Here is an 18,627-nt window from a genome sequence, read left to right on the forward strand (position 1 = left end):
TGGGTGACCCCTTAGTGCCACGTGCAAAACGAAGAGGTGTCAGTTTTGTAATAGTTGCAATATCTCGGTAACTACTGGGCCGATTGCACTGAAAGTTGGCATGTAGGTAGGCACCCACTAGGCAATGCATATACATGTGCCAGAGTTGGGATGCTGCTGCACGTGCGCACGTGCAGGAGTCGATTCCAGATCTCGAGAACGGCTGGACTGATTGCGCTCAAATTTGGTACACGGCTAGGGAGCAGCTAGTAGGGTGCCGTACACAAGTCAGTTGGGACCCATTTTGCAGGTACACACGTGCAGGGTGCCGCTTCTAGATCTCGAGAACGGCTGGGCCGATTGTGCTCAAATTTGGCACATCGCTAGAGACCGGTTAGTAGGGTGCCGTGCACCAGTCAGTTGGAGGTACATACATACCCCTCGAAATTTCGCACGTGCAATGCTCACCCTCCCGCTCGCTCCGTTAGTCGCCCCAAAAGGCGTTATACTGGTTTAGGTATATTCGAAATGTCAGCTATCCATCTCCAACGAGTTCCCCGCAATCACAATAATTAGAAAAAAACGTCCTGACGTTGAGAGTAAAATAAGCCTAATTGTTTTGTTTCTCAAAATGATCGTCTCTTTTAAGTTCAAAGCCGTCTTTTACAAATTGAGTTGTTTTCACTTATTCAAATTAAAGGGAGAAGATGTAGTTTAATCGGCTATTGGCTTTCGGCACGAAGCATATGCCTTGTGCTGCACTGTGCCATAGCGTCGTTGGCGCTCGGCTCTGTGGCAGTCCGCGGCGCTCAACTCTGACCCTATATGACCTCAGTACCTCTGACGTTTGGCCGCACACCATTTCCGACCTCTGTGTTCTCTGCCTCTGACGCCTGGGATCTCAGGGCCCCTTTTCATGATACGCTGCTAGACGCCGCTAGTGCTATTGCGCTTTCGGTTCCCATGGAAACACCGCTAAGTTTCATAGCACTAGTAGCCGGCAGCAGCGTGCCTGTGAAACGGGGTGACCTCTGGTCTCTGTGACCTGTGATCTCTGTGAACTCCGACAGCTGACCTTCGTGCCATCTGTGCTCTGGGCTTTGGCCTCTGACCTCTGACATTTGACTGGCAGCGCTGGCCGGTGGCGCCGACAACGCCTACATCTTCGAGGAGCCGTTCAGCATCGCCGACATCCGCGAGGACATCTACCACCTGATCCAGAAGATGGACGAGGGTGGCATCAAGCGCGGCCTCGTGCTCAGGTCCGTGTGACGCCGTGCCCAGTGCCCAGTGCCGTGTGCCGTCCACTCAGCTGTGGTGTGTGGGGAGCGGGCGGCCTCGCCGACCGTCCCGCCTAACGGTGCGTCCTGCCGCCGCCAGGAACGAGTACGCCAACCCCAACTACACCACCGAGTTTCTGCACCAGGTGTTCACCGAGGAGGGCAAGAACACCTTCTCCTGCCGCATGAACGTCCTCGGTGAGTGGCCGGCCGGCCGGCGGGGGGGGGGGCGGGGCCAGTGCGCTGGTTTGCTGGAGGTGTGGGGGATGGCGGAAAGAACCACGCCAAGCTGCCTATCAGGTCTTGGACTTATTTTTCTGCCAGTGTCCTCTGGGCAGGGCTGCGGAGTCGGCGGATTTTGGGCGATTCCCACTCCCACTCCCACTCCCACTCCCACTCCCACTCCCACTCCTACTCCCACTCCCACTCCCACTCCCACTCCTACTCCCACTCCGCTCCGGACGGTGCTCTAAAGCGCACAACATGATAGTAAAGCTTACATAGGAGATCTTTTTTCTTGCCTGGGACCATCCTTTGCGCACTGCAAGGCCTGCGTTGCAAATATGCCTTTTAATTAGCATGCAGAACTAAAAGCAGCTTCTGTCGCAGCCGCGATCTTCTGCTTTTGTTGCTGAAAACGCTCGTCCAAAACAAGAGTATGGCCTTAGCTTCGACAAAATATGATGTGGAAAGGTCAACGGACGTGATGTAAAGCAAGCAGGTGTGGGGCATGCCTTTGGACCATGCAGTGATTCCGGAGTCAGAGCCTGTCAGATTTTGGCGACTCCGACTCCGGACAGCGCTGTCGACTCCGACCGATTCCGACTCCGACTCTGCAGCCCTGCCTCTGGGCACCTTAGGTCGGGACAGACTTCATATGCCCCTAAACGATTCAAGGCTCCTCGGTATGCCGAGCTCCCACCTTCAGATTGTATTGTTTTGTTTCATGGGCTGAGAATTTGAGGTCAAGTTCCCACGTAGCTGAACGTTAATCTCTCGCACAACTGTGTGCACGTTTCTCAGACCGCCAGCTGCTCCTGCCTCTTGTCTTGCCGGCGCCGCCCTTGGGGAAGGGAGGCGCCTCTGCATCCTTATACTGAGCCGCTCCACGGAACGAACGTCATGGGTCGAACCCCGGCTCGGACCTCGTACAGGGTGTCCGTGTCCTGAAAATTCGTTGACACATTTCTCAGGTCAATAAAGCATATAAGGGTCCGCAAAAATATATGTCCATATGTGTATGCATATATAAATAGGTATATAGTAGGCATGTACGAGTATATGCTGCACATCACTACATGTTTGACAACCAATTCAGCATGTCGGAGACCAAACGTGCGTAATGATCGGAGACCAAACGTTGTAGCCCCCAAAATTTGTGCCCCGGCGATTTTAGTCTCTCCATCAGCTGCGGAAGACTGACGAAGGCTTCCTTGCTGACGAGCTCTTGCTGGAAAACTTGCCTTAGGTTCTGCGTCTCATTTATGTTGCATGAGCTCCCTGCCGACATCTGTTTCTTCTATGAAGCAGACAGCTTGCCTTGGCACCATTCATTAGTATGCTTAGCGCCAACGCCTTCACGAAAACAGGCGCTGACATCCCGAGCACCATTTTCCTTTCCAAAACGACGCCATTTCTAGACAAACGGCAGGCGCCTGGGGTAAATCTGTTCGTATCGCCTCGTAGCAGAATGTATCGGCCGTCTGTTTCTGAGACTGTACTTGCGCAATTTTGTCAGCTCTTGAGTGTTTATCACTACCTACAGTGAAACACTCGCCGGGTTACTGAGCGTTACCTTCAGGCTTCAGTTACCTTCAGAAGAAATTCTGCTTTGTAAGCTGCTCAAGCCTGGTCATAATGTCGTTTGTCGGGTGTTTTACTTCGAATGTAAAGTTTTTACTGTATTTTTAGTTGTGTTCCGACACACTATCCTGCTGGTGTACGCAAGTCGTCCAAAACGGTTTTGTTGTGCCTCATTTTTTCGTCTATAAGAATGTCATATGCAATTATTTGGCTGTTCATCATTTTGCACCAATTCCTCCCCCAGCTTTGTTCAGTTAGGACCTCCTTTCCACACTCTGGAAGCGGAGAGTGGAGCTGAACTGACCCGAACTTGCGACCTCCATTGTCGCGTCTGACTTATGGACACGGACCAAGGTGGCTCACACGCGGCCGGATGCATTTGAAAACAACGTTACTCTGCCAGACTGGTTGTTGCTAGTGCCCATATGAAAGTTCGACGTTGACTTTCAAGCTACTGCAGGAATATCGACGCAAAAACGTGGTTGGTGCCTGTCAACAAGCTTTCGGGATACCCTGCTAAGGCACAGTACAATAGCTCAACATTAAACGTATTTTCTTTATGTTCGTGCCGTGCTTTTTTGGGCATTTTCAATGTGTGTCTGTTTTACAGTGTATTTCGGATGTTATGTTCACGGTGACTGAGCGACCCGGTGCGTTTGTGCGGAGTGCCCCGCGCAGTGTACGCCCTCAAAGTCAGCCAGGGGTGTGTGGGTGGCCGCTGACCCGCTGACCGGCGCAGTGGCCGCCCTCACAGCCAGCCAGGGGTGTGTGGGTGGCCGCTGACCCGCCGCTGACCGGCGCAGTGGCCGCCCTCACAGCCAGCCAGGGGTGTGTGGGTGGCCGCTGACCGCGCAGTGGCCGCCCTCACAGTCAGCCAGGGGTGTGTGGGTGGCCGCTGACCCGCTGACCGGCGCAGTGGCCGCCCTCACAGTCAGCCAGGGGTGTGTGGGTGGCCGCTGACCCGCTGACCGGCGCTGCCCCGCGGCCAGGCCACATGCAGCAGGGCGGCTCACCCAGCCCGTTCGACCGCAACATGGCCACCAAGATGGCGGCCAAGTGCACCGACTGGCTGGTGCGCCAGATGACGGAGAACACGCGCGAGGACGGCTCCGTGTTCACCAACCAGCCGGAGACGGTGTGCATGCTGGGCCTGCGCTCCCGGCGCTACGAGTTTACGCCGGTCCACTCGCTCAAGCCCGAGACCGACTGGGAGTGAGTACAGGGAGATACCATACAGACTGGGAGTGAGTACGGGGGAAATGGTACCATACAGACTGGGAGTGAGTACAGGGGAGATGATGCCATACAGACTGGGAGTGAGTACTGGAGAGATACCATACAGACTGGGAGTGAGTACAGGGGAGATACCATACAGACTGGGAGTGAGTACAGGGGAAATGATATTATACAGACTGGGAGTGAGTACTGGGGAGATACCATACAGACTGGGAGTGAGTACAGGGAGATACCATACAGACTGGGAGTGAGTACAGGGGAAATGATACCATACAGACTGGGAGTGAGTACAGGGAGATACCATACAGACTGGGAGTGAGTACAGGGGAAATGATACCATAGAGACTGGGAGTGAGTACAGGGAGATATCATACAGACTGGGAGTGAGTACAGGGGAAATGATACCATACAGACTGGGAGTGAGTACAGGGAGATACCATACAGACTGGGAATGAGTACAGGGGAGATGATACCATACAGACTGGGAATGAGTACAGGGGAGATGATACCATACAGACTGGGAGTGAGTACCGGGGAAATGATACCATACAGACTGGGAGTGAGTACAGGGGAAATGATACCATACAGACTGGGAGTGAGTACAGGGAGATACCATGCAGACTGGGAGTGAGTACAGGGAGATACCATACAGATTGGGAGTGAGTACAGGGAGATACCATACAGACTGGGAGTGAGTAGGTACAGGGGAGATGATACCATACAGACTGGGAGTGAGTACATGGGAGATGATACCATACAGAATGGGAGTGAGTACAGGGAGATACCATACAGACTGGGAGTGAGTACAGGGAGATACCATACAGACTGGGAGTGAGTACAGGGGAAATTATACCATACAGACTGGGAGTGAGTACAGGGGAAATGATACCATACAGACTGGGAGTGAGTACAGGGAGATACCATACAGACTGGGAGTGAGTACATGGGAGATACCATACAGACTGGGAGTGAGAAGGTACAGGGGAAATGATACCATACAGACTGGGAGTGAGTACAGGGAGATACCATACAGACTGGGAGTGAGTACAGGGGAAATGATACCATACAGACTGGGAGTGAGTACAGGGGAAATGATACCATACAGACTGGGAGTGAGTACAGGGGGAATGATACCATACAGACTGGGATAGATTTTGACTGGACAGACTGGACGAGATAGATTTTCTTTCAAATGTTATTGAAGAAAGATTTATGGGGCTTTATGTAGAGTGACCTTCCTGGTAACAGCTGGCCATCAGCCGTTCCTTGGTCATTGTACTTTGGCATAGGTGTGATGATTCTAAATAGAACGTAAAAATTGTGTAAGTTAATTTTCCACAAGTTGCTCAGTAAGAGAAGGTGAAGAATGGTGTTCCCTCCCTCGCCAGTGTGTACATACATTGCCATTAGTTTTTCCCCGTGCGGTGGCGGTGTTGTGTTCTGTCGGGCCCTCGGTGCGGGTCCGCTGTACCCCGGAGTGCCGGTCTGACGCGCCGCCCGCCGCGCCGACAGACACCGCATCCAGAAGCAGCAGTGGTGGATGAAGCTGCGCCCGCTGATGCGCATCCTGGCCAAACACACGGCCACTTACGAGGAGGAGAACGTCGAGGTCGAGCTGGACGGAAAGGCCCACTAACCGGCCGGCTGCGGCGCCGGCGGGCATTAGCAACATTTCGCCGTCTCCTAGTCCACAGTCGATCTTAAATCAACCGCGTTGTGAGCGCTTTAGCTAATTGTTGCCGGCCGATTTCGCTATTGGTATTCGGAATCGCTATAGGAAGGCGGCCAGGCTGATTGTTTTTGTTTTCTGGGCCGGTGATCGGACGCTTGTTGGCGCCTAAGTGTCCGCCGGCTCGTCAAATTGCGCCGGGTGGGTGCGTGGGTCGCCGAGCTGCGCTGTCGGCCCTGCCGTGCGCTAGGCCCGCTGGCGGTGTTCTCTGCATGGCGTACCCATATGCTAGGTCAATCTGAGTTGCAATCTGTCCTGGTTTGGCGCCGTTTGGACTGTTCCCAATACACGGTCTTGGCAGAGGCGAGCGGGTGTGCAGCGGCCGACCATCGGCGCAGACCGGCGTCTGGGGAGCTGGGGGGGGGGGGGGCGCCTCGGCCGGGGAGCTGGGGGGCTCGTCTGAGGAGTTGGGGGGGGGGGCTCGGCCGGGGAGCTGGGGGGGGCCTCGGCCGGGGAGCTGGGGGCGTTAGGGCGCCTCGGCCGGTGGTAGGTACACCAGCTGTGCTCTGTCGTGGTCTTGTTGGACGGAGAAATACGACTGCGCTGATAACGGTGGCACGGAATACCGAACGTTTTGCACATCATGCCCTGTGCGCACATCGGAACAAAGGTGGTGTATGTGGTGCTGCCGTGGGCCGGCCAGCCCCACGCCGGCGGCGTCCGGCTGGGCCGGCCAGGGTGTGGACGAGCTCGTCCTGTCAGCCACCCACAGCTAGAGTGGCCGTCTGCTGTGGCCCCACCCCGACTTCTCCTCTCCCTCCCTCTCTCCCTCTCTCTCACCGTGTTCTCCTCCCCTGTGTATTGTCACAAACACATCACGGTACAACTCCAGTGCGGTATAGGGCAGCACGGCGATTGAGCTGGTCCCGCTCCCCGATATGTTGACTGCGTACCCGCAGTGGATAGAGGGCTGGGAAGAGTTACCAGCCGCGGGGAGTGCGGCGGTCGCCTCACCCGCCCCTCCGCTCGTCCCCCTCCCACCTGGCAAGCTTCATCGCCTCAGAAACCTGGTCACAATGCCGCCCACAGTCCGCAACAGCGTGTCCTGGAGGGCTCGCAGACAGACGCGCAGACGAGCGCGGGCGTTCGGGCGGCGGTTACAGCCGGCCGCCGGTCCGCTCGTGCCGCGGCTGCCCGGTCCGACCGCACGAACACTGCCAGTGCCCCGACGCAGTGGTCGCCGGCTCGGTCACCGGGTTCGGTCACCAGGGGGCTAGGCTCTGTCCGGGACGCTAGGCTCGGTCACTGGGGGCTAGACTCGGTCACCGCGCAGCGCCGCGGGCCCGCCGCGCCGGCCGGCCGGGCCGGGATCACCAGACGACCAGCTCGGAGGTGCTGACGTTGTCCTCGCTGCCGTAGCTGCTGTCGAAGCTGCCCGTCAGCAGCGGCAGCTTCTCCTGGTCGGCCGGCGCGTCGCCGCCCTTCTCCTTGTCGGCGGGCGTTTGAGTGTGGCCGGCCGGCCGGCGCCGAGTGGCCAGGAACAGCAGCACGGCCGCCAGCTGCCGGCACAGGCGCGCGGCCAGTCAGCCGGCTGTCGGGGCGCGTGTCAAACAGAGGCGGCGGGACGGCCGACGCCCCGAAACAGAACAGGGTGGCTCTCACACTGACAGGAGAAGGGCAGTCACTGACTGACTGACTGAAGACACTGACTCGGGAGGGGAGGCGAGACTGACAGCAGACGGGAGGTGTGACTGAGAGGTGACACTGACACGACAGGCTGACAGGGGAGGTGTCACTGACACTGACACTGACAAAACATGACAGATGATACTGACAGGCAGGGGAGGTGTCACTGACAGGGGCGGTGACACTGACAGGACAGAGGGTATGACACTGACACGGGGAGATGATACTGAAGGGACAGTGCAGATGGCACTGACAGGACAGGTGAGGTGTCACTGACAGGACAGGGGAGGTGACACTGCCAGAAGAGGGGAGGTGACACTGACAGGACAGGGGAGGTGGCACTGACAGAAGAGGGGAGGTGGCACTGACAGGACAGGGAAGGTGACACTGACAGGGACAGGGGAGGTGACACTGACAGGGACAGGGGAGGTGACACTGACAGGGGAGGGAAGGTGGCACTGACAGGACAGGGGAGGTGACACTGACAGGGACAGGGGAGATGACACTGACAGGGACAGGGGAGGTGACACTGACAGAAGAGGGGAGGTGACACTGACAGGGACAGGGGAGGTGACACTGACAGGGACAGGGGAGGTGACACTGACAGGGACAGGGGAGGTGACACTGGACAGGGAAGGTGACACTGACGGGACAGGGGAGGTGGCACTGACAGGGACAGGGGAGGTAACATTGACAGGGGAGGTGAGGTGACACTGACAGGGGAGGTGTCACTGACGGGACAGGGGAGGTGACACTGGCAGGACAGGGGAGGTGACACTGACAGGGACAGGGGAGGTGACACTGACAGGGGAGGGAAGGTGGCACTGACAGGACAGGGGAGGTGACACTGACAGGGACAGGGGAGGTGACACTGACAGGGACAGGGGAGGTGACACTGACAGAAGAGGGGAGGTGACACTGACAGGGACAGGGGAGGTGACACTGACAGGGACAGGGGAGGTGACACTGACAGGGGAGGGAAGGTGGCACTGACAGGACAGGGAAGGTGACACTGACGGGACAGGGGAGGTGGCACTGACAGGGACAGGGGAGGTGACACTGACAGGACAGGGGAGGTGACACTGACAGGGACAGGGGAGGTGACACTGACAGGGACAGGGGAGGTGACACTGACAGAAGAGGGGAGGTGACACTGACAGGGACAGGGGAGGTGACACTGACAGGGACAGGGGAGGTGACACTGACAGGGACAGGGGAGGTGACACTGGACAGGGAAGGTGACACTGACGGGACAGGGGAGGTGGCACTGACAGGGACAGGGGAGGTGACACTGACAGGGACAGGGGAGGTGACACTGACAGGGACAGGGGAGGTGACACTGGACAGGGAAGGTGACACTGACGGGACAGGGGAGGTGGCACTGACAGGGACAGGGGAGGTAACATTGACAGGGGAGGTGAGGTGACACTGACAGGGGAGGTGTCACTGACGGGACAGGGGAGGTGGCACTGACGGGACAGGGGAGGTGACACTGACAGGGACAGGGGAGGTGACACTGACAGGGGAGGGAAGGTGGCACTGACAGGACAGGGGAGGTGACACTGACAGGACAGGGGAGGTGACACTGACAGGGACAGGGGAGGTGACACTGACAGGGACAGGGGAGGTGACACTGACAGAAGAGGGGAGGTGACACTGACAGGGACAGGGGAGGTGACACTGACAGGGACAGGGGAGGTGACACTGACAGGGACAGGGGAGGTGACACTGGACAGGGAAGGTGACACTGACGGGACAGGGGAGGTGGCACTGACAGGGACAGGGGAGGTAACATTGACAGGGGAGGTGAGGTGACACTGACAGGGGAGGTGTCACTGACGGGACAGGGGAGGTGGCACTGACGGGACAGGGGAGGTGACACTGGCAGGGACAGGGGAGGTGACACTGGACAGGGGAGGTGACACTGACAGGACAGGGGAGGTGGCACTGGACAGGGGAGGTGACACTGACTGGACAGGGGAGGTGTCACTGACAGGGACAGGGGAGGTGTCACTGACAGGGGAGGTGACACTGACAGGGACAGGGGAGGTGGCACTGGACAGGGGAGGTGACACTGACAGGGACAGGGGAGGTGGCACTGACAGGGGAGGTGACACTGACAGGACAGGGGAGGTGGCACTGGACAGGGGAGGTGACACTGACTGGACAGGGGAGGTGTCACTGACAGGGACAGGGGAGGTGTCACTGACAGGGGAAGTGACACTGACGGGACGGGGGAGGTGTCACTGACAGGGGAGGTGACACTGACGGGACAGGGGAGGTGACACTGACAGGGGAGTTAATGACACTGCGAGGGGTGAGTGGCGCCGACAGGGGACGCCGGGCGCCGGGACAGTGCCCCTCCTCGGGCCCCGCCTCACCAGGACGACGTGCATGATGACCACCAGCAGCGTGGCGTAGCCGAAGCCGAAGTGGTCGTACAGGATGCCGGCCACTGAGGGGCCGACGAACGCGCCGAACGCGAACATACTGGTCCACAGGCCCGACACCATGCTGTACGTGTCCAAGTTGTCCGGGAAACCGTTGTAGCTGCGTACAGAGTCGGGCGAGCCGCCGTCAAACACCGGACGCAGTCAACGGACATCACCGGACGCAGTCACCGGACACGGTCACCGGCACCTGTTACGGTGTAAGTCACGGTCATCGGTTGACCTTCTAGGACATGCGAGGGTTAAAATTAGGTATCATCGGCTTCCTCTCGTCACGTACAACACGCTCGCATTTGCTGCGAAGCCTTATCTCGATCAGTGGCGAAACGGCAAGGGGGTCTACGGGCGAGGATTAATGCATACTTGTAAGCATAGCAATCAATGAATGCCTCATGGGCTTTCGGATTGTCTGGTGTTCCGACGCCAGCGGTCTGACGTGGCTGGTCTCCGGTGACGGCGGCGCGCCCCGGCCCCGCTTACACTGCCCCCCCCCCCCCCGGTGTCGTGCGCGCGCGCCCGGACCCCACTTACACTGCCTCCCGGTGAGCGTCCACGAAGGCGGCCACCACCTCGCCGCCGAACCCCACGCCGTGCACCACCAGCGCGAAACTGATGAGGCCCAGCGAGCTGCCGGAGCACACACACAGACACAGCCCGTCAGCGGCAGCAGCTGAAGACCCGCGACACGGCCTGCAGCCGGGGGACAACACTGGGCAGCGACCGGTCCACAGCCGGGGGACAACACTGGGCAGCGACCGGTCCACAGCCGGGGGACAACCTTGAGCAGCGACCGGTCCGCAGCCGGGGGACAACACTGGGCAGCGACCGGTCCGCCGCTGAGGGACAACACCGGGCAGCGACCGGTCCACAGCCGGGGGACAACACTGGGCAGCGACCGGTCCACAGCCGGGGGACAACACTGGGCAGCGACCGGTCCACAGCCGGGGGACAACACTGGGCAGCGACCGGTCCACAGCCGGGCCCACCGGGTCAATCTGCAGCACGCCAACGACAGCATGGTGGCGGGGGCCCGCCGCCGACTGTTGGGCCACGGGCCCGCCCAGCCGTATGGAGGGGCTGTCAACTTACAGCGACGCTCCTACGTCAGCCCTGATAAACCAGTACACCTGGGAGTCTCGGTACATTTAGGGAGTGTCTGGAAGTCCCTGTACATTTAGGAAGTGTCTGGGAGTCTCGGTAGGGGAGAGTGGGGCAAAGCGGCCACCCTAACGTTTCTAACGATGCCGACGCTTGATTTTTAAACTTGGAAAGATTCTTTCTATACCAATGTGATCCCTATTAAATTGTCTTTTATTCCAACTGCGTTTCATTTCCAAAGGCGTTCACATATGGGAGATATTGACAAAACTTTAAACCTATAGCATATTGGCCACTTTGCCCCATCCCTGAGGCAAAGCGGCCACTGGCGACTTCTTAAGTCCCGATATGAGAAACAGAATAGTTGCCTCATGCACGACTAGGGTATTTGATGGTGACAAGGTTTAAGGGAAGATGGATGTTAACTTTGTTATCTTCCCACCTATTGCTAAACAAAGAAAGAATTTTCTTGGAAAAACATTTAATTGCATAATTTGGTAACTCATGTAACCGAAAAGTGGCCAAGATGAATGCATGACGACACATTTGAATATAAATAATGTTTTTACCCAGATGGAAACAACTTATGGCCAATTGGGGGCTGGCCACTTTGCCCCGGCCGCTTTGCCCCGCGCATACCGTCCGAGACAAAAATATTCCAGCTCAGCTATTAGTGGGGTAAAAAGTATTAAAATTGGTAGAAGGCATTTACGATAACCACGCAATGCATGGACAAAAACGCTTATAAAAATTCCAAACGGTTATGGAATAAAATAACATTTAAAAATTGTAGACATAATTGGTAACCTGGCAAGAAATGCTTTTCCGTGTTTCACAGAACAATGGCGATGGGCCTGAAACCCCGGTTTGGCTCATTCGAACGACCGCAAAGAGAAGTATAATTGGAAATCATAACTTGGAACTGACGCCAGCTGTGGAGGGCTAAAACGATGGATGGCCACTTTGCCCCGGGTGGCCGCTTTGCCCCACTCTCCCCTACATTTAGGGAGTGTGTGGAACTCTCGGTACATTTAGGGAATGTCTGGGAGTCTGGTACATTAGGGAACTGTCTGGGAGTACGGTAAGTAGGTACTTTTAGGGAGTATCTCAGTACATCTGAGGATGTTTGGCACATCTGCAACTCACGGTGCCACGCCGAGGAAGGGCAGCGGTCCCATTAGGCCGAAGCCGATGATGACCATGACGGCGCTGACGGCGGTCACCACCTTGGGTCGGAGGTGGTTGTCGCACAGCCAGCCCCAGGCCGGCGCGCACAGCGCGTACACGCCGCCGTTGATGACAAACATCAGACCCAGCACGACCGGCTTCAGCTCAAACTGCAACGGTGCAGACCAGAGTCAGAGCCGCCGGCGCGGCCGGAGCGGTAGCGCAGCTGCACACAGCGCTCCCACCAACATCACATCTGCAAAGGACCACTGCTGGATTGATTGATGTATCTAAGTAGTGTACAGTCAGACCAGCATTAACACTTACAGGAAATAAACCACTTATATAGGCATAGCATGGCTATATAAATCAAAATAGCTATATAACATGGAGTTTTGAACTGGAATAGCAGTTTTGTAGCTTCAACTGAGACTAGCACAGCTTTTACACCCCAATGATCACCCTAGGGGCTAGACAATGATGTTCCTTTTCCCGTTCCGATAAGAGTGCCTTGTATACAGGAATATGTCACTTGTAGAATGTAGAATTGAAAAACACCAATACGGGCGAGGGTTAACTTATACACTACACAGATTGGCACATTTTTGGGATAGAGAACTTGAATGCAGAGATCAATAGTTTATTTCGAGAATGAATCGCGGTTTTAGATATGGGTAGTACTTTGAAGGAGAACGTTTAATTCACGCTTATTTATTCGCAAATTTCTCGATTCTGTAGATACCTGACAGTCCCAAATGTGCACGATGTTCGCAAGCTTCAGAAGTACTTCGTTTTACTTTAGGTACTTCGGTCCCCAGTCTGAAGAAAATGAGACGGGAAGTTATCCGTTTACTTTCGAAGTTATATCCCTTTACGGGTTCTCGCATCATTCAGGTCAATGGCTTCTCTGTCGCCTACTTTTTTCGGTACAAAGATAAACTGCCTAAATGTTGTAATTCCACTGTAGTATACAAGTTTTGTTGTGCCTCGTGTGGGGCGTCATATGTCGATAGCAACCCTACGCAATACGCAACCTTCACAGTCTAATGCAACAGCATTTGGGCAAGTCTGTCCGTAGGTATTGGGAAGTTCCTTGCCAAACCTGACCCCTTCCCTATCAGAGATCACTCATTAATGTGTGACGCATTGGTTGCACAGAGGACAATTTCACCATCTTGACGAAAGCAAACAGTGTGTGAGAACTCAGAATTTTAGAGTCTCTCCAGAAAGAAACGGGTTTTCATTTTCAAAGAAAACCCGTCTCTGAATAACATGTCATCGTCCTTCCCTCTGAGTACGGTAAGGTAGACGAACTTTGTAGGTAAAGTACCTAGTAGCTATAAGTTGAGCCACTTTTTCTTCTTTGCTGCTTTGACGCCATATTAACCCGCGCCCTGATGGGGTCTGCTTATAACGCGACCTGGTGGGGGGGGGGGCTATTTTTGCCCCCCCTCGTATCTCCAAAACTACTGGATGGATCCGCAAAATTCAAACGGCGTTCGAAAGGCCTGTCAAATTTGTCGAAGGAAACCAAATTTCATTGACCTCGGGGTCACCTATGACGTCACAGGTCAGGTCAAAGATGAAATGTTTCACCGTTCACGGGTCTTCTAGGGAATGCGCTATAACACCGAGGAAAACGCATTTTGTCGAGAATCAGCGATAGGGCGTCAGTTGCCTAGTAGATATGTTGCTATTAGAGGTCACTGACAATACCAGGTCAGGTCACAGGTCAGGTCACCAAGGGTCACAGGTCAGGTCACATGAGCCCAACTTTACTAAGGTTGTGTGATGCATGTTTTATGGCCATTTTTTCATTTCCAACTCAATGGTGTTGGTTATAAGACTATCAGGTACGGCTTAGGTCACTTTCTGGTGAAGTTCAGGTCAAGGTCAGGTCAAAATCAGGCCAAAAAGGTCAATTTTTAAAGTTGATAGTTTTGCATAAAATGGGTATTGATTCGATGCAGCTCGTCACGGGGAGTCTCATGGTGGTCTTTGTTTTGCGCTACGGGGTCTAGAATTGCTAAAAATTGAGTTTGAAAATTTGACGTCATCAATTTTGAACAGTTTTTTCGCTATAACTTCGCCAAAAAAAGAGGTATCAATCTCAAATTTGGTATGTGGATGGAAGGCGGTAAGGACTATCACATGTATTCCGGTTTTTGCGAAATCTAAAAAACTTCTTGGATTTTTCGATTATTATTTCCAAAAAAAAATATTTTTTGATTTTTAGGGGTCAAAATCCAAAAATTTCAAAAATCCGAGATAGCAGTTTTGTAGCCCTGTCGATTCTACAGCTTTTATGTCCCTGTCATTTTTCTGTATTTGCAAAGCTATAGGCCTGACAGCTCTTCCCGCGAAACCCTTTTTTGGGTCGAAAACGGCAGAACATGACGTCACTCTGACGTCATTTCCGGCCAACCTATCATAGCCTTTGGAAAAATTTTTTGGTCGGAATGTGTAAAATTGATGTCCGGGAGGGTACTGAAGGTTTGGTGACGATCGGCGCAGCGGTTCTGAAGATATATCGAAAAGTCTGGAGGGGGGGGGGGGCAAAAAATAGCCCCCCCCCCACCAGGTCGCGGGTTAAAGGAACCAATAATTAATTCATGTACCAAATGATACATTAGTCCATTGCGCTCATTTACTCGTCGAAAATGTTTGCAATATCTTGTAGGAAATGCTCATTAAATAAATAAAAGATAAGAAAGGTATTACACATTGATCAACATACCCCATGCATTGGTGGGGTAACATGATTCACCTTACGGGGTACCTAAGTTGTTCAATTGGCTCTGTAAAAATCGTTTCAAGACTCATGTTGGAACGTATCGCAAGGTATAATATAATTCTCGGACCTGTATTCTTTTCTTTTAACAACATCGTTACTTAAAGTGACCATCCCACCTTAACATTAGTTTTGAGTTGAGATAGCCAAATTGGTGGCCATGGCCTGAAAGTACCGGTTTGGGCACTCACAACATCGAAAAATGCTTTAATTCGGAGATATGGAATTTCAAACTTGCAGTTTTCGGATTCTAAGGGGCTAATGCATTGGGCTAATGCATTGGTATGCCCCCTTAGAATTTGTGACGTCAGCGGAGATCTAACGACTTTTAAATCTTTTACTAAAACGTTTGGTAGCACGCGGTGGTATATGCTGCTTTGCGCGTAACAAATGCCGCACTTTCAAATAAAGTCGCTATAGGAACAGCGGAGATCCCAAAAAGTAATTAAAAGTAAAAGTCTAATATCTTGAAAACCGGTGAATATTTTTCGATGAAATTTGGTAGATATTGGTTTTCGCTGTTTCTGAACCGAGCGACATCACTTTCATGCCAATTCATTAACTTTTTTGAAGGTCGGAGGGTCCCTTTAAACCTAATTTTGTAATGCTGGTAAATAACACAAATATTTGCATATAAATTTTGGGGCATACAATCGCGCACATTAAGTTTCCGTGGCCCGTGCTGTGGACTCTGTGGACTGCTGTGTTGGTGTGGACAGTGGAGCTGGACTGCCGTGGACTGTGCGGACTCTGACCGGCCTCAGGTGCGGCTCCAGCAGCGCCTGGATGAAGCCGATGCTGCACGACGCCGAGATGATAGAGAAGGCGGCCAGCGCAATGCCGGGCACTCGCAGCGCCCGCCGGATGCCGCCTGGCAGACAGAGACGGGGTCACTGGCGCACACCACAGCGCACACCACCGCCCCCGGGGGGTCAGTGGCGCACACCACAGCGCACAGCGCCGCCCCCGGGGTCATCGGCGTATACCACAGCGCACACCGCCGCCCCCGGGGTCAGTGGCGCACAACGCCGCCCCCGGGGGGTCAGTGGCGCACAGCGCCGCCCCCGGGGTCAGCGGCGCCGGCCGTGCGCAACGGGTTGGTATGCAATATGCATACACTCTGAAACTGTACACACTACCGTCGCTACTACTACTAGTAACTTTGGCATAGTTTTCAGCTACATTTATGTCGTCTTCTCAATTTGAGGCGTTATAGGCGAAATGAATGATACACAATGTACAGTTGACTACAGATTGATGTTCCACTTTTCACGGGCAATCAGTTGCCTGAAGTGGTAGGCTGTACCGCATCACACGAGCTGAGTTCACAGTTGAGTGCTGGGACCCAAGGTTCACCTTAGACACGCTCAATTGCGCGATAAACAGCACAACTTAGCGTTCCAGTCAACTGATAGCTCCTAAGGAGTGGAACATCATTCTCTGGTCAACCTTACAGCAAAAAAAGTGAACAACTGGGTCCTTTCAGTTTGCGACGTGTAGCGAGTGCTGTCCGGTGTGATGACGAGTGGCGCGCCCCACTCACCGCCTTTGCTGTCCTTGCACGAGTGGTCGTCGTGGTTGGGCAGCAGCACGAACGTCAGAACGGCAGTGAAGAACAGTACGCCGCCCAGACTGACGAACGGCAGTGTGTACCCACCCAGCTGTCCAGGAGGGGGGGGGGGGGAGTCAGCGCGCCGCCGCACCGGCACCATGGACCGGTGCAGGAGACAGGCGTATCAGTTTCACACAGGCACACACACAAACACACACACATACACGCACACACACACACCACCACCACCACACCGCACCGCACCGCACCGCACCACACCGCACCGCACCGCACCACACTGACACTGACACTGACACAGGCACACTGACACAGACACAGGCACAGAGACACAGGAAAGTGCGCAGCACGGTCGGCTCTATGGGTCCGCTGCAGTATCGGGCCCTACCAGGCCCATGTACCCGTAAAACGGCACCCATGACCGGCAGTCCGCGCCGCCCGTGTTTATCGGGAGGGACGGGGGACGGGGGGGGGGACGGTCAGCCGGCAGTCCGGTGGGCCACGGTCGGCGCTGGACGGCGCACGTGGCACGGGCGGCTGGCGCGCCACGTCTGGCCACCGCCAGACGCCCAGTGTTTGGGCGGCCAGACACCTGCGTACCTACTGGATGGTGCTGCTCACTGCTCAGCTGCAGAGTGTGCAGCGCGCGCACTGTCCGCTGACTGGACTGAGCGCACTGTCCGCTGACCGGACTGAGCGCCGTCTGAGTGACCGGACAGAGTAGCATCTGACCGACCGCTGAGCGCCGTCTGAGTGACCGGACTGAGCGCCGTCACCTGACCGGACTGAGCACCGTCTGAGTGACCGGACTGAGCGCCGTCACCTGACCGGACTGAGCGCCGTCACCTGACCGGACTGAGCGCCGTCTGAGTGACCGGACTGAGCGCCGTCTGAGTGACCGAAGCTCCGCCATCCGACCAACCTCCCCTCCTCTCCCGGTCACTGTTGCTGGAGAGTGGACGGGCATCGGCGCACACAGCAATCACTCAGCAAATCGGCTGTCAGCATGGGTGATATTCTCCTGTAATGACCATGGCTACGAACACAGCCATGGCGGCTGGTACTGCTACTGACGATCGGCGCAGTCGCCGCGCTGCAGCTGAGGCGGCGGCCAGCAGCCGCCTGCGCGCTGCTGTGCCGCAATGGCCGCGTGCTCGCCGGGTACGGGGACCCGCAGTTGCTACTGTACACGAACCCCAAGTCTAACCGTCTGTCCTGTCCAGTAACAACCGATAACATTGATATCGACTGCCGTCCCTGTACAAGAGCAGCTGAGGTTTTCTGTGCGTGCCCTCTGACAGCTTATCGTTGTTCCCTGTGAGGGTACTGGGACAATATACTCAGGGTCGCTGTACAGTAGCAACTGCGGGTCCCCGTACCACTACCTACAGCCGCCCTCCGCTCGCCGTCAGGTGACGGCAGGCGTCGCGTCGGAGAGCGGCCGAAACTTCACCGAGCGCACATGGTTCGTCGGAAGGTCAGTTCGTGCTCAAAAGAAACGACATTGAAAGCTGACGGTGAGCTGATTCCAAAAATGTATTTTTTATCGAAATCGTTCGATGGCAATGTATTGCGAAAAGAACTTTATCAAATGCTAATAAGCGCCTTCCACAGCCGACAAAAAGGCGCAATCACACAGCTCAGTCTCACGATGGACCAAAGTCAGCCACAAAGAAGCATGAAATGACCCTTGCCGACTCGCAGAGCTGGCACTCTCGACCCGCCTGTGACAGGCCACGGAAGGAACGTTCGGCTCTCGTTCTACTAAACAAGGGTAAAGGGCGCCTCCCGCCGCTCATTTACCTGGTAAAGGGCGCCGCCCACCAATTCATTTATCTGGTAAAGGGCGCCGCCCACCGTTCATTTACCTGGTAAAGGGCGCCTCCCGCCGTTCGTTT

At 55.1% G+C, this 18,627-nt stretch overlaps 2 protein-coding genes across 19 annotated transcripts in view; one reads left to right on the forward strand and one right to left on the reverse strand.

Moving 5' to 3' along the window:
- LOC122369859 (ATP-dependent 6-phosphofructokinase-like) overlaps positions 1-6,330 on the forward strand; it is a 98,852-nt gene extending 92,522 nt beyond the window's left edge. For all 16 annotated transcript variants that reach the window (XM_043344947.1, XM_043344939.1, XM_043344940.1 and 13 more), the window contains 4 exons: positions 1,112-1,241; positions 1,360-1,457; positions 4,052-4,274; positions 5,811-6,330. In XM_043344947.1, the coding sequence (XP_043200882.1) occupies positions 1,112-1,241; positions 1,360-1,457; positions 4,052-4,274; positions 5,811-5,934 (575 nt within the window). In that variant the 3' untranslated portion in view covers positions 5,935-6,330. The remainder of the gene's footprint in view (positions 1-1,111; positions 1,242-1,359; positions 1,458-4,051; positions 4,275-5,810) is intronic.
- Positions 6,331-6,809: 479 nt separating this feature from the next.
- Positions 6,810-18,627, reverse strand: part of LOC122369861 (MFS-type transporter SLC18B1-like) — a 43,389-nt gene continuing 31,571 nt past the window's right edge. For all 3 annotated transcript variants that reach the window (XM_043344951.1, XM_043344953.1, XM_043344952.1), the window contains 6 exons: positions 16,703-16,820; positions 15,915-16,030; positions 12,348-12,538; positions 10,635-10,730; positions 10,035-10,203; positions 6,810-7,526 (listed from right to left, as the gene is read on the reverse strand). In XM_043344951.1, the coding sequence (XP_043200886.1) occupies positions 7,338-7,526; positions 10,035-10,203; positions 10,635-10,730; positions 12,348-12,538; positions 15,915-16,030; positions 16,703-16,820 (879 nt within the window). In that variant the 3' untranslated portion in view covers positions 6,810-7,337. The remainder of the gene's footprint in view (positions 7,527-10,034; positions 10,204-10,634; positions 10,731-12,347; positions 12,539-15,914; positions 16,031-16,702; positions 16,821-18,627) is intronic.

This window comes from Amphibalanus amphitrite, unplaced genomic scaffold (assembly GCF_019059575.1).
Source record: "Amphibalanus amphitrite isolate SeventyFive unplaced genomic scaffold, NRLGWU_Aamphi_draft 001080F_arrow, whole genome shotgun sequence".
Classification (NCBI taxonomy): Eukaryota; Metazoa; Arthropoda; class Thecostraca; order Balanomorpha; family Balanidae; genus Amphibalanus; species Amphibalanus amphitrite.